General features: G+C 41.0%; 1 protein-coding gene across 1 annotated transcript; it reads right to left on the bottom strand.

The window, feature by feature from the left end:
* Nucleotides 1-7,351: 7,351 nt before the first annotated feature.
* GDF15 (growth differentiation factor 15) lies at nucleotides 7,352-13,697 on the bottom strand. The gene is made up of 2 exons (XM_089687845.1): nucleotides 13,400-13,697; nucleotides 7,352-8,439 (listed from the first exon to the last, which is right to left on the bottom strand). Exons 1-2 carry the CDS (start codon nucleotides 13,695-13,697, stop codon nucleotides 7,637-7,639), a joined length of 1,101 nt encoding a protein of 366 aa, XP_089543971.1. The 3' UTR covers nucleotides 7,352-7,636.
* Between the last annotated feature and the right edge of the window lie 228 nt (nucleotides 13,698-13,925).

Below are 13,925 nucleotides of genomic sequence, written 5' to 3'. Positions count from 1 at the left end.
CAGGAGATGACCAGAGACTGCGGACACAGTACAGGGTTTGACCAGAGACTGCGGACACAGTACAGGAGATGACCAGAGACTGCGGACACAGTACAGAAGATGACCAGAGACTGCGGACACAGTACAGGGTATGACCAGAGACTGCGGACACAGTACAGGAGATGACCAGAGACTGCGGACACAGTACAGAAGATGACCAGAGACTGCGGACACAGTACAGATGACCAGAGACTGCGGACACAGTACAGGAGATGACCAGAGACTGCGGACACAGTACAGGAGATGACCAGAGACTGCGGACACAGTACAGGAGATGACCAGAGACTGCGGACACAGTACAGGAGATGACCAGAGACTGCGGACACAGTACAGGAGATGACCAGAGACTGCGGACACAGTACAGGAGATGACCAGAGACTGCGGACACAGTACAGAAGATGACCAGGGACTGCGGACACAGTACAGGAGATGACCAGGGACTGCGGACACAATACAGGAGATGACCAGAGACTGCGGACACAGTACAGGAGATGACCAGAGACTGCGGACACAGTACAGGAGATGACCAGAGACTGCGGACACAGTACAGGAGATGACCAGAGACTGCGGACACAGTACAGGAGATGACCAGAGACTGCGGACACAGTACAGGAGATGACCAGAGACTGCGGACACAGTACAGGAGATGACCAGAGACTGCGGACACAGTACAGGAGATGACCAGAGACTGCGGACACAGTACAGGAGATGACCAGAGACAGCGGACACAGTACAGAAGATGACCAGGGACTGTGGACACAGTACAGGAGATGACCAGGGACTGCGGACACAATACAGGAGATGACCAGAGACTGCGGACACAGTACAGGAGATGACCAGAGACTGCGGACACAGTACAGGGGATGACCAGAGGCTGCGGACACAGTACAGGAGATGACCAGAGACTGCGGACATAGCACAGAAGATGACCACAGCCAGGCGCCCACACTAAAGATGCCGGCGTGTGAAGACTGTACAGTGCTGGACCGAGGAACAGGTAAGGTCCTGCTGCAGAGAAGAGCTGAGCAGCCGGCCCGGTATTCTGACACGGTGGCAGCGGCAGAAATACTGGACCGGCTGCTCCATATTCGCTCCATAAGACACACTGACATTTTCCCCCCTGTTTTGCGGGGAAAGAAGTGCATCTTATGGAGCGAAAAATATGGTAAGTATTAAGTTATTACTAAAACCAGTAATATACAAATACAGAGGCAATATTTAATATGACAAAGCGTAGATACCTTATTTAGTCTTATAGATACAACCGGCCCTTTGAGGGCAACCATTGTGCTGATGCAACCTGTGATAAAATTGAAATCAAGAGGTAAGCGAGCGCTTAAAACATGAATAGCAGCTAAACACCAAAGGTACCATATAAAACCTTTAAATAAATCATAAAAAGCAGGGTGCAGCACTAAAATATTCACTTATAAAAATTTGTAATATCTCACATAAATGAAATAGACATGCTTTGTCCAAAATATGTCATTAAATCAGAAATGTAATATGATAATAAGTCCAGTGACAATGTGCAGATAAATTGCCACTAAGGAGTGACCAATAAAGTGAATAGTGCCAGACACATCAACCCAACATAATTCACAATAAAGGTGCATAGGAGATCTCTGATGATCTTCAAAATCCAGTGATTAAATCCAACGATATGGTGATGTGAAAATACCGTGAAAAGATTGCGCACTCACCAGATACGCAATCAAAATGCGCATATAGAGATGATAACCTCAGCACACTGGAAATCCTTATGTGGGTCAGGTCTGGTCTGGTCTGGTCTGGTACCCCTCACTGCCTGGTACACACTGGCACACTAGAAGAAGCTGCTCTGCAGATGTAGACAGCTCACCAGGAGCCCCAAAAAAACAGAGGAGGCCAAATAGTGTGATAACCTTTTGACAGGAAATGTTTATTCCATATGTACCATGCAAGACAATAGGGACAAAACCACTGACCATGTGTAGAGATGAAGATGGCCGTCGGGGCCCTCCTGGCGCAGGCAGCGTGATGTCACAGCGCTGTAGTCCCTCCCTGAACCGTTTTGTGCGATGGCACGTAGTCATAGGGGGTTCACCTACCACCTAGGTGAAGTTCCACTGAGCCCAGTGGAAGTCATGAGACACACGTGACGTAACGCGTAGGAGTGCGGTGACGTACTTCCGGTCAGACGCCATCTTTGTGCACCCATTCAGCTACACCCATTGTGAAGGGAAATATCTGTTTTATGCTGTTCACAAGAAGGAGGATTATGTGAGTGCATATCTTACTGTTATCTACATTTATTAATAAAAGTAGTATTACACTATTTGAAGCTTCTGCTTGTATTCTTTGAGAGTTACTGGCCATATTTACTACACTATGGGAAAGAGGTCTGCCATTACATATACAAGTCTGAACGAGGGATGTCATCCAGGAGAAAGGGACGCGGTGATGGAGGAGCTTTACACATGAAGGATCCCGTAATAGAGATCCTAATAGCGTGGTGACCCTTTACGGGTCGACGCGGGGAGGTGAGCGCGCATTTTTTCCATTAGTGGATGCTCTCTTGTCACCATCTGCACAGATCACTCAAGTTCACAAGATTTCCTAATTTATGTGTATTGCACACATCTTGGTTACTTTAATTTATGTGGTTGCACACATTTTTTGTTATATTAGGGTGTGCTTTATATATGTATGTTCTGCGCGGCATGATATATATTTTTTGCACTATATGCATGTAGATATATTGACTTGTGTTTTTCATCGTTTTATTGAGTATTTGCACGAAATGTGAGATGTTTTTTCACATATTGATTTAGTGGGTTGATTAATTTTGTATATATGTTACATGTACATGCGTTTTGATACTTTATGTGGGGTATATTTTTTTGAGAAATTTGGAGCACTTATAGTAGCCCTATTATTGGATTACTCACGATCACATGAAAATTGGACATTCAGCCCAGATTGGTGTGAGTGTTGTGTGGTTTGTTTTCTATGCACATACACTGCGTTTAGGCACCATTATCAACTTATGCATGTTCCTTGTTTCACTTATATAGTTGGCATTTATCACATGCATTATAATATCACTTTATTTGTGTATTCATTTTATTTGTTTTATTGTGGATATTTACATGCGTTTCTGAGTGTATTTTTTACAGGTTTAGGGTTTATTCATAGGTAGCAACGCCACATCATTTCCTTTTTAATTATTTGATTTATCATCTGGTATATGATTGGATGTTGGCAGCTTCATTTGATATTCTTAGTATAGGCTTAGTAGCGCAGGAGGTTTACACTTTTTATATGAAATTGTCCAAAATATCTTAGCATGCTGACATCTTAAGAGTTCCCTTAACTGGAACTAAGGGGCCAAGCCCAACCCCTGAAAAACAACCCCACACCATAATCCCCCCTCCACCAAACTTTACACAATGCCATCAGGCAAGTACTGCTCTCCTGGCAACCGCCAAACCCAGACATGTCCATCAGATTGCCAGACAGAGAAGCATGATTCGCCACTGCAGAGAACATGTTTCTACTGCTCTAGAGTCCAGTGGCTGCATGCTTTACACCATGGCATCAGACACTTTGCATTGCACTTGGTGATGTAAGGTTGGATACAGCTGCTCAGCCATAGAAACTCATTCCATGAAGCTCTCTATGTACTGTTGTGCTAATCTGAAGGCCACACAAAGTTTTGAGGTCTTTAGCTATTGACTTGCAGGCAGTCGGCAATGCTTGTGCACTGTGAGCTTTACGTGGTTGTTGTTCCCAGTTGCTTCCACTTTCTTATAATACCAGTTGACTGTGGAATATTTAGTAGCCAGGAAATGTCATGGATGGACTTATTGCACAGGCGGCAACCTATCACGGTACCACGCTTGAATTCACTGAGCTCCTGAGAGCGACCCATTCTTTCACAAATGTTTGTAAAAGCAGTCTGCATGCCTAGGTGCTTGATTTTATACATCTGTGGCCATGGAGGTGATTTGGAGGGGTGTCCCAATACTTTTAGCAACACAGTGTATATTTATGTAAATTGAACTTGATATTAAAAATTGTAAAGACACAAGAAGCCTAAGTCTTATGAAGGGTGATGAAAAATATTAGGCTTTACAATTTTTTACATCAGGTTCAATTTATGCTTTGTGTTTATGTTTTCTATTGTTTAGTTTATGTTCCTTTGGAATATAGTTTCAGAACCATAAGTCATTATGTTATCTTTAGTGTATTATAAAAATAACTCCTTCAATTAATGGTTTAAAATATAAACATTTCACCTTTTAATTCAGTAACCTTGATAAATGCACAAGACTGAAGGCTGTTTGTATTATTATGCACAGAACTACCTGGTGAGTCCTTCTTACATTATTTTTATTATCCCCTAATTTACAATAGGGAGTCATCGATGTATTGCTATGGAACAAGAAAAGTACCTGAAGGAGAATGTCGGTAACAAAAAAAGAAAATGATGGCAAATAATAATTACACTCCTAACTAGGGCAAAAACTATTTCTGAATCAGCATGACTAATGAACCACCAGTAACCATAATGAACATATATTGTTATGACATGGAGCTGCTGACAAAAGTCTTTAAAAAAACATTTAGATATGTACGGTCATCCACTAAGGCAAGGCTTGCCATGTGCCATGCTGTCAGACATGACCTTTTCAAAGTTTGCACTAAAGAAGACTCTGCTTTCATTCTAAAAATAGTTTATTTGAAATACACGTTAACACAATAATGTTAACACACAATATTTCCTCTTAAATATATGAAAAAATACATTAAAATATATTTCATTAAAAATACAAACAGCATTCATTAAAAATTCAAACAATAAATTACCAATAAATAAAAAATGCATAAATAACGTTTTGTTTAAAATATTAATATTAAACATGATAATACACAATAATCTTAAATATTACTTTTGTAACCTTTCTTTCAACAGAATAAAAGAGACAACACATGTTTGAAAAAGAAACCATAACAAATAGTTCAACCTAATTTCCATCTGGACTTGCTGCTTATTTATTATTTGCTGCTGCTTATTTGCTGCTGATTTATTATAATAATAATAATAATAATAAATCAAAGATTCACTATAATATTTGAAAAAAGAGGAATGTAAAGGATGTGTCTACAGCAACCAATCAGATTAATGGAGTTATTTTACTAAGAAATGAAGGCAAGTATTTGTCTGGCCAATAAGGGCAGCATCTATAATTTTAATTTTAGGTCTTAAGCCTCAGAATTGCAATGGCATTTATTGTACATTTGATGGCAACAATCAATAGAACTATAATGCACTGGACATGGAGAGCTCTGCCTTAATATTAAAGCGGAGTTCCACTCGACCTATAAAAAAAAAAGTCAGCAGCTACAAAAACTGTAGCTGCTGACATTTAAAAAACAGCCAGGAGGCCGGCATCTTCAGTGTGGGCACCTGGCTGTGATAGCTTGCGCTTGCGAGTAGAGCTGCACTTCGTGAATGGTCCTGTAGTCTTCTGGGACCTGTCACGTGTCCCAAAAGAATACAGGGCGGGAGGGAGGACACCTTCCGTTTCCGATCGCCTGGGCGATCGGACCGGAAGTGGGAGCATATACCTGTCAAATTCAGGTACCCACTCCCCCCCACTCCCCAAAGGTGCCAATCCTTAATGGGGAGTGGGGGAGCAGTCCTTAAAGCGGAACTTCCCCTTATGGGTGGAGCTCCGCTTTAAGTAACGGCAGAATGTTATCTCTCTATAGAAGAGGAAAACGAGCTCTGTATTGCTGAATCCTATTTTATGGCATTTTGAGGCTACAGTTTCTTTTAGACTGACATTGAGATATCTAGCAGGAAATAAAAGAATACTGCACAGACAAAGAAATTATGGAAAACAAAATTGTGACCTTTGCTATATGTCAAATGCATTAGTTGTCTCAACAGTGAAAAAGGCTTTCAGATTGAATATGTTATGTTGCGTTTTATTTATTTTTTTTTTTGCCATTTTCTTCACCAATCTGTCTTACTTTCACAATTTATTCACTTTGCTTTGTAAATTACTATTTCAAGTTTTTATGAACTGGAGAAAAAAGAATAGTGACAATTTAGACCAAGGTGCAGCTAAATAGGAAGCAATTATCCTGGTGATCTTTAATGAAAGGCCCCAATGTTACATGTGCAAACCTCAGCAATGGATAAGAAAAAAAATATGTAATGTCAATCTCTTCATACTCACAGAATAAAAAAAAAATAAAACTTCAAAAATAAAATATGTTTAACATCGCTCTATTTGAGCTGTAGCACTAATTTCTTAGGAAACGAAGGCAAATTTACTAATGAAGTTGAAAATATTTACTTAATAAAGTGAAGACTGACTTTATTGAATCATGTAAAAAGCAAATGCCTGTTTATTTACTACGCATAATTGGATATTCAAAGTGAACCAAGCTTTAGTTTATTCAGTGAAAATTTTCAACTCCTTTTGTAAAACAACCCGTTTGAGTTATGAGTTCATAGAAAAAAAATAAATAAAACTGCAAAAAAAAAACTAATTAAGCTTTCCTTTTCCCTTTCAAGTGTATGGATACCATTTTTTGTCAAAGAAAACAGTTTTACATTATGTGCAAATCTTTGGTCATAGCTCTTCACTTACTTACACCCATGACGACAAATATATTTGTTAGGTTCTGTAATTGTATGTATAAGTATTTACAAGGTGTGCCTGATCTGTAAATCCAGTGGCAAATGGAAAAAGAAGAGTTTTTAGAACCCAGTCAGAAAATAGCCTTCCTTTACGAATCTCCTCCACATAATGAAGCATCTAACTTAACTGATTGTTACAGGTATTGAATCTACTTTTCTTTGTTTTCTCTTCTCTGGTATACAGAGCAAACATTAATATTCTTTTTTTAGATTGCATGTATTATTTTATTACACCATGCATGACTGCATGAATGCCCTGCAATCTTGGTTAAAAATCAGTGCATTGGTTTAGCTGGTTTACCCTTATAAAGCCCTTTCCTAGTATAGATTTTTTTTTTCATAATAGTGCAATAAAATCATAAAGTGTAAACAAAAATTACACAGACTAACTGCTTTTTTTCATGACTGTGCTGCATGCTGATTATGTAACCAGAACATGTTATCTACCATGCCCACTCATCGATATCCACATATAGATCATGAGTAAATAATATCCAGAGCACATAAAGTTGAGAATTTTGCAGTTCTAGAAAATGCATTTTGGAGCAATAGGCTGATAACTAGTTATTATTACTTCTTCTCATTGCCAACAGTCAAAACGGATATTTTGAAAATTCGACTTACAAATAGTAGAAAAACCTGGTGGTTAAATGGCTGCCGTTTCCCTAAAAGAATGCATTATGCAACAGTAATCTATTTTTAGTTTGCTTTTAACTTTGTCTACCTTTTTTTTGTATATCTAAACAGTTGCTGGATAAATTAAACTGATAATAAAGCATAGATGAAAATCATATAAGGCAGCACAGGTTTTTGTTTGGGTCATTGTTCCAATGCATGATAAAATATTTCCCTTAGCAAGCAGGTCTCAAATTTCTATTTGCCGGCACCCTTGGCACCATTTCAGGCACAGTGACACTTTCGAACAATCATGTCCTCGAAGACTGTAAAAACCAGTTTGCGCTCAGAATTATAATGCATGAGTACCATGGGGTCATAACTTCCCGGAACACAGCATGGTGCTGGAGTATCGCCATTAATGTGATGCATTCTGTATTTAATTTGGGCATGCATGCTGGCTGGTTTGTAGTTATGTGGGCAGGATCCTTCACAAAAATGCATTTCATAGGTGGATGGATGTACAATCCAATCACTCCAACCAATCTGCTCAAAAGACACCAATAAGGACTTGCGGCAGCATTTCTTCTCACTCTTTTTACAGTCTTCATCTGCAGAGAGGGACCTGGCTCTCCTTGTTTTTGAGTGTGCTTGCTCCTGTGTCTCCACCTCTAACACAAGGGCATTGTCTGCCCCAATCTGTTTGCTGCCATTACTCACAATCTGCTTGTCCAGTACAATTACTAACTCAAGCTGCAGACATTTCTCAGAACTTGCAACCCATTGCTGTACAGCAGTATCTACATTTAATGTCAACATGTTTTTGTCTATGGGTTTAGAATCAAGTAATTTATGCTCTTGTACTCCATTAGCATGGCTTGACTCTGTCACTTTATAAATGTTCACCATAGCCTTAGAAGTTGAGTTAGCTGCAGCTGATCTAAGTGCAGCTAATACATCTTTGCAGAGTCTCAGTTCAGCCCTCATCACGCTCAACTGTTGATGTATTGTCTGTGTCCTGGAGAAGATCAAATTGTAGCGATGACTGTTGCTTCCATGTTTACCACATTTCTTCGTGCTACGTTCTACTGCAATACAGAATAAGGTATTAGGAACTCTCAGTAATTATAATGCAAAACATCTTTTGACTCTAAATTATTTTACCAATTGTTTTAGAGAGCCTTCCTAAAAGAACTGTACACTTTTTAGTATTTCTTAAAATGTATGTAACCCCTAAATCAATTATTCAGTATGTTTGGTGTCATCCTAATTTTGTTTTTTTTTATTATTTTTTTCTTATCTAGAGATCTTGGAAACACCAGCAATTCCTGTTGCTGACTGACAACACTTAGCTGTGCTCTTGCAATTAGCAGCATTGTCAGCCTGCCATGTGCCCTCCTTTAGTTGGCAATTGAACTTATTAGCAGGTCTACCAAAAAGGAAGCCAGATTGAAGGTTGACAACCCGTTACTAATTGTGAAGCAGCGGCTTAGTGTTGTTACCCTGTTGCTGGAAATATTGTGACTACCAGAATCTCTAGGTAAGGAACCTTGCAACACATTCACAATGAAATGATTTCTCCACTTTTGTTGAGAAAAAAAACAATGCCTCTTTCTGTTCCTAATAAAACACTGTGTGCTTCATTATGTCGTTGGAATATTGATTCCTGAATGGGAGTGTCTGTCTTCAATATAATCAGCTGATGCACTTGCAGTGTTCTAATGAGGAAAGTTGCAGCATCTGCATCCCTTTAGAAGTAATTAACCCTTAAGGATTATCTTACCAAAAATATACTTCCTAATGTAGAGGATGCCTAAAATGTTACTTTTATCTTAGTGCAGACTTCTGGGAAAATCAGTGAGCCAATCTCACAAGCATGAAATTACATTTCTGAGGAAGTTCTGTACATCAACTGTGTACAGAAAGCCTCCAGGTTGCCATATTGCACTGAATTTTACAGAAAATTACAACACGCCAGATTAAAAATAAACTGTCTTTATTTTCCGATCCACTACAGTCTGGTTTCCGTCCCCTACATTCCACCGAAACCGCCCTACCTAAAATCACTAACGACCTGCTAACCGCCAAAGCTAATGGCCACTACTCAGTCCTCCTGCTCCTCGACCTCTCCATGACCTTCGACACAGTTGACCACCCCCTCCTCCTTACCAAACTGCACTCCTTTGGCATCAGGGACGCCGCTCTCTCCTGGATCTCTTCCTACCTATCCCAACGCTCCTTCAGCGTCACCTATAACGCTGCCACCTCCCCCTCTCTGTTGGAGTCCCCCAAGGCTCTGTCCTCGGACCCCTCCTTTTATCCATCTACACCTCCTCCCTTGGCAAACTGATACACTCCCACGGCTTCAACTATCACCTCTATGCCGACGACACACAAATTTACCTCTCGACCCCTCACCTCACCCCCTCACTCTCCGCCCGCATCGCCCACCTCCTGAATGACATATCAGACTGGATGTCGCTCCATTTCCTCAAGTTAAACCTGTCCAAAACCGAACTCCTAGTTTTCTCCCCAGCCCGCGCCCCCCCCCCCATCCTCTCCATCACGACTAGCAACGCTACCATCAATCCCACTACACACGCCAAAGTCCTGGGTGTCAAACCTTTCCTTCCAACCTCATGTCCAATCACTATCAAAGTCATGCAGGCTCCACCTCCGCAACATCTCCAAGATACGCACGTTCCTCACCCCAGACACTACTAAACAACTCGTACACTCCCTCATCTCACGCCTGGACTACTGCAACTCCCTTCCCCTGACCTGATACCCAAATACCACCCTACCCATAATCTTCGCTCCTCACAGGACCTCCTACTCTCCAGCTCCCTTGTCTCCTCCTCCCACGCCCGACTGCAGGACTTCTCCAAGACTTCCCCCATCCTCTGGAACTCCCTACCCCAATCCATCAGACTGTCACCAACCCTCCTCACCTTCAGGCGCACCCTGAAAACCCATCTCTTCAGGGAAGCCTACCCCACCCTCACCTAACAACCGATCTCCTCCACTCCTCCTACCACTCCATCCCCCACAGCCACTTCCTCCTGTACCACTATCCCCTCCCTCCTAGATTGTAAGCTCGAAAGAGCAGGGCCCTTGAACCCCTTGTGTATTGTATTGTACTGTATTGTCTCATGTTCTGTCCCCCTCGCTAATGTACAGCGCTGAGCAAACCCTTTGGCGCTATATAAATACTGTATAATAATAATAATTTTCCCTAACGGAGCCAAATCTTTGCTCATTTGTGTCTTACATTGTCCCCATCCCAGACCTTGTAGCTCACAGGGGGAGGTAGTCAGCAACAAAGGCAGTGCTCTCAGTTCTGAAAGCAGTGGGCACAACTAGGTGTGGCCAGGTACTGATTGACAAGCTACAGGCTTATGAGTCAGCAGTGTCATTGCTGATTATTACTCCCCTGCAATGTAGTGGGAACAGACACAACCTACATGAGTGTCAAGCCTGCTCTGAATTCAGGAGCAGTGCAGCATCCTTACCATCCCATCAGAGAAAGCTACAATAGGTGGACTTCACTTGCAGGCTCAACAGATAATTGTGGAACTTTGTAGGTAGATTATGAGAAAACTGAAAGTGCAGATGCAGTTATAGTTAAAGTGATTCTAAAGGCTATTTTTGTTTTCTTTAAATAACAAACATGTCTATACTTACCTGCTGTGTGCAGTGGTTTTGCACAGAGCAGCCCCAATCCTCCTCTTCTGGGGTCCCCCGCTGGCGCTCCTAGCCCTTCCCTTCTGTTGGATGCCCTACAGCAGGCAGGTTACTATGGGGGCACCATTCACACACAGAGCCATGGCTTGGCCCCACCTCCTCTCTTCTTTTTGGCTGTAATTGACAGCAGTGGGAGCCAATGGCTCCCACTTGTCTCAGCTAATGAGGAGAGGAAGTCCCAGGATAGCCAAGACTTCAGTGCATATCACTGGATCGAGAGGGGGCTTAGGTGAGTATTAGGGGGACTTAGGGGGGATGCTGCACAGAGAAGGTTTTTTACCTTCATGCATAGAATGCATGAAGGTGAAAAACTTTGAGCCTTTAAAACCACTTCTGCAGCACAATTTTTTAATGGGAGGCCAAAGTTCTATCGAGTTCCAGAGTTCATATGACATCCATTCAGGATGGGGAAGCTCCAGCTTGGACGTCATTTTGCTATAGGCTGGGTGGGAAGCAGTTAAGAAAACTGAATATAATGGAGCATGCTACCAAACATACTAAAAACAGATTTAGGGTTTACATACACTGATGCAGTGAAGCCAAAAGTGTGAATTAAGCAATAAGATACATACAGAAAGCACAGCCTGCCTACTCAGTACTGCAGCATGTCATACAGGCACTGCTGCACTACACCAGCACACCATACTCCCTTCGGTCCGTAATCTTGGAAAATGCCTGCTTGGAATGCTGGATCATTATTTTATTTTAGGTACTTTTATAGCACCGTTAATTTTCAAATATTTTTATAAAATAAACTGAAAACACCCCTTTTGGACAAAGTGGGAAAGGGTTAGCACCACCGTCAGGTTTAAAATGCAGAGTCCCTGTTGAGGAGATTATTCTGGCAAATTTGAAATGGTAATTGAGCCCTCTCATCTATTCTTTTTCTGCTCTACATTTGTCATCTGGGTAGGAAGTGAGGGGAAATATCCCTCATGGGAATGTATGGCAATACTGTCCTCACAGAGATACTTCAATACATCCACTGATCAAAACAAGCATGCAGAAAAGTCAGAAAAACTGATCTTCATACTAGTTCCAAGTCATTGAGCACATTTAGAAAAGACCAGCAATTGCAGCCTCTATGTTACTCCAAGTACAACCTTTTCCAGAATTATAGGTTTTACCAACAACAGCATGTATGGGCAGCACGGTGGCTAAATGGTTAGCACTTCTGCCTGGCAGTACAAGGGTCGTTGGTTCAAATCCCAACCATGGCACCACCTGACTGGAGTTTGCATGTTCTCCCTGTGCCTGTATGGGTTTCTTCCGGGAACTCCGGTTTCCTCCCACATTCCAAAGACATGCTGGTAGGTTAATTGGTTCCTGTCTAAATTGGCCCTAGTATGTGTAAGTATGAATGTGAGCTAGGGACCTTAGATTGTACGCCCCTTGAGGGTTAGGGACTGATGTGAATGCACAATATATATGTAAAGCGCTGCGTAAATTGACAGCGCTATATAAGTACCTTAAAAAATTAAATAAAATGTATGTATGTATGTAGTTGGCATAGTACCTATTATACCCCAAAAACAGGTAACCAGTGGTTCTATTGATTCACAGAGAAGATGCTTGGCTTGAGGACAGGGTTCACATGCACTTCTCCGTTCTCATCTGCGCTGTGTTTCTGAAAACTGTTTTTTTTTTTTTTTTTTTAACACATTTTCATAAAAAAGTGGCTTCCATAGAGGTAAATGGAGGTGCATGTAAAATGTATGTTCAAACTTAACAAATACATATAATAAAAGGATGCTAATATGCATAAGAAGTGTAAAAGAAAATGCAAAGCACAGGAATTTCCCTTATAATGCATATTTGCAATACATTTGTTTTTTTTTTTTTTTAGACAGATGTGTAAACACACCTTATGGCTTGAACTACTTAGTCCTCCTTGAAATAAAAACTCACTTTTTTTAAAAATATGGATCCTTATCCTGTTGTGCTTCGTGAATTAGGCATTAAGTATTGATAGAATTAATGGTTCAATGACCAGAAAGAGTACAGTAAAATACGTATACATAGAAGAAAGGGTGCTGATCACGAATCCTGGGTGCTCTCAAATGCAGTAAACTAGTCCAAGAGATAAAGGTAGATGGAGGATACTGTCTTGCTTTATGTTATTAGATGTTAAAATGACTTGTCTATCAGTCTATTTATCTATCTGAACACCACCAATGTGAAAGATGAGTAAAATGTGTAAATAAGTAAAATGTGTAAAGGCAGAAAACAAATAGCCTGTGTCCTTTACATTAAAAGCTTAGGTTCCATTAATATATTCTATAGGCTACAATATCTCCCACTCACATTTTGGTGTCAATATATGCACTCTTCTCTCTGGTGCCTCGTCCTTGCTTGTATTTCCCCGCAGCTCCATTAACTTCTCCTGGTATAACCAATACATTTTGCGCATTTCATCTTTGTCCATTTTTTCCCTGATAACAGGAGGTTTATGTAAACCTAGGTGATCCAAAATGCTTTTCTTCACTGCCTCCAGCTGAATCATTTTCTCTTGCTCGCCCAAGGGCCTAAGCTTGACCCCAGTGATGGATAAAAGAGTGAAGCACAGAGTAGCACACCTGACCTTCCAGGGAGAGTTCTGCATTGTGTGTAGTGTCACGGCAAAAGGTTTGTTCAGCACACAGCTTGTAAGCTGTCTTGGAATGAATGAATGAAATTCTCCAGCCTATCTCCTTTATAGCTTTCTGAACTGCACGCCCCTAGACGCACACTCACTGCTCTGTGGAAGTAAACATTGTAAATACCAAAGAACACTTGTCACTGATTCTTCTTCTTTTTGATACCTTAAAGATGCAGAAGCCCCATAAAAAGA

The sequence above is a fragment of the Staurois parvus genome, unplaced genomic scaffold (genome assembly GCF_062004578.1).
Source record: "Staurois parvus isolate SC_StPar_1 unplaced genomic scaffold, SC_StPar_1.0 ptg000439l, whole genome shotgun sequence".
NCBI lineage: Eukaryota > Metazoa > Chordata > Amphibia > Anura > Ranidae > Staurois > Staurois parvus.
The sequence above is the reverse complement of the archived record's forward strand: the minus strand, read 5'-3'. Positions and strand labels throughout refer to the sequence as shown.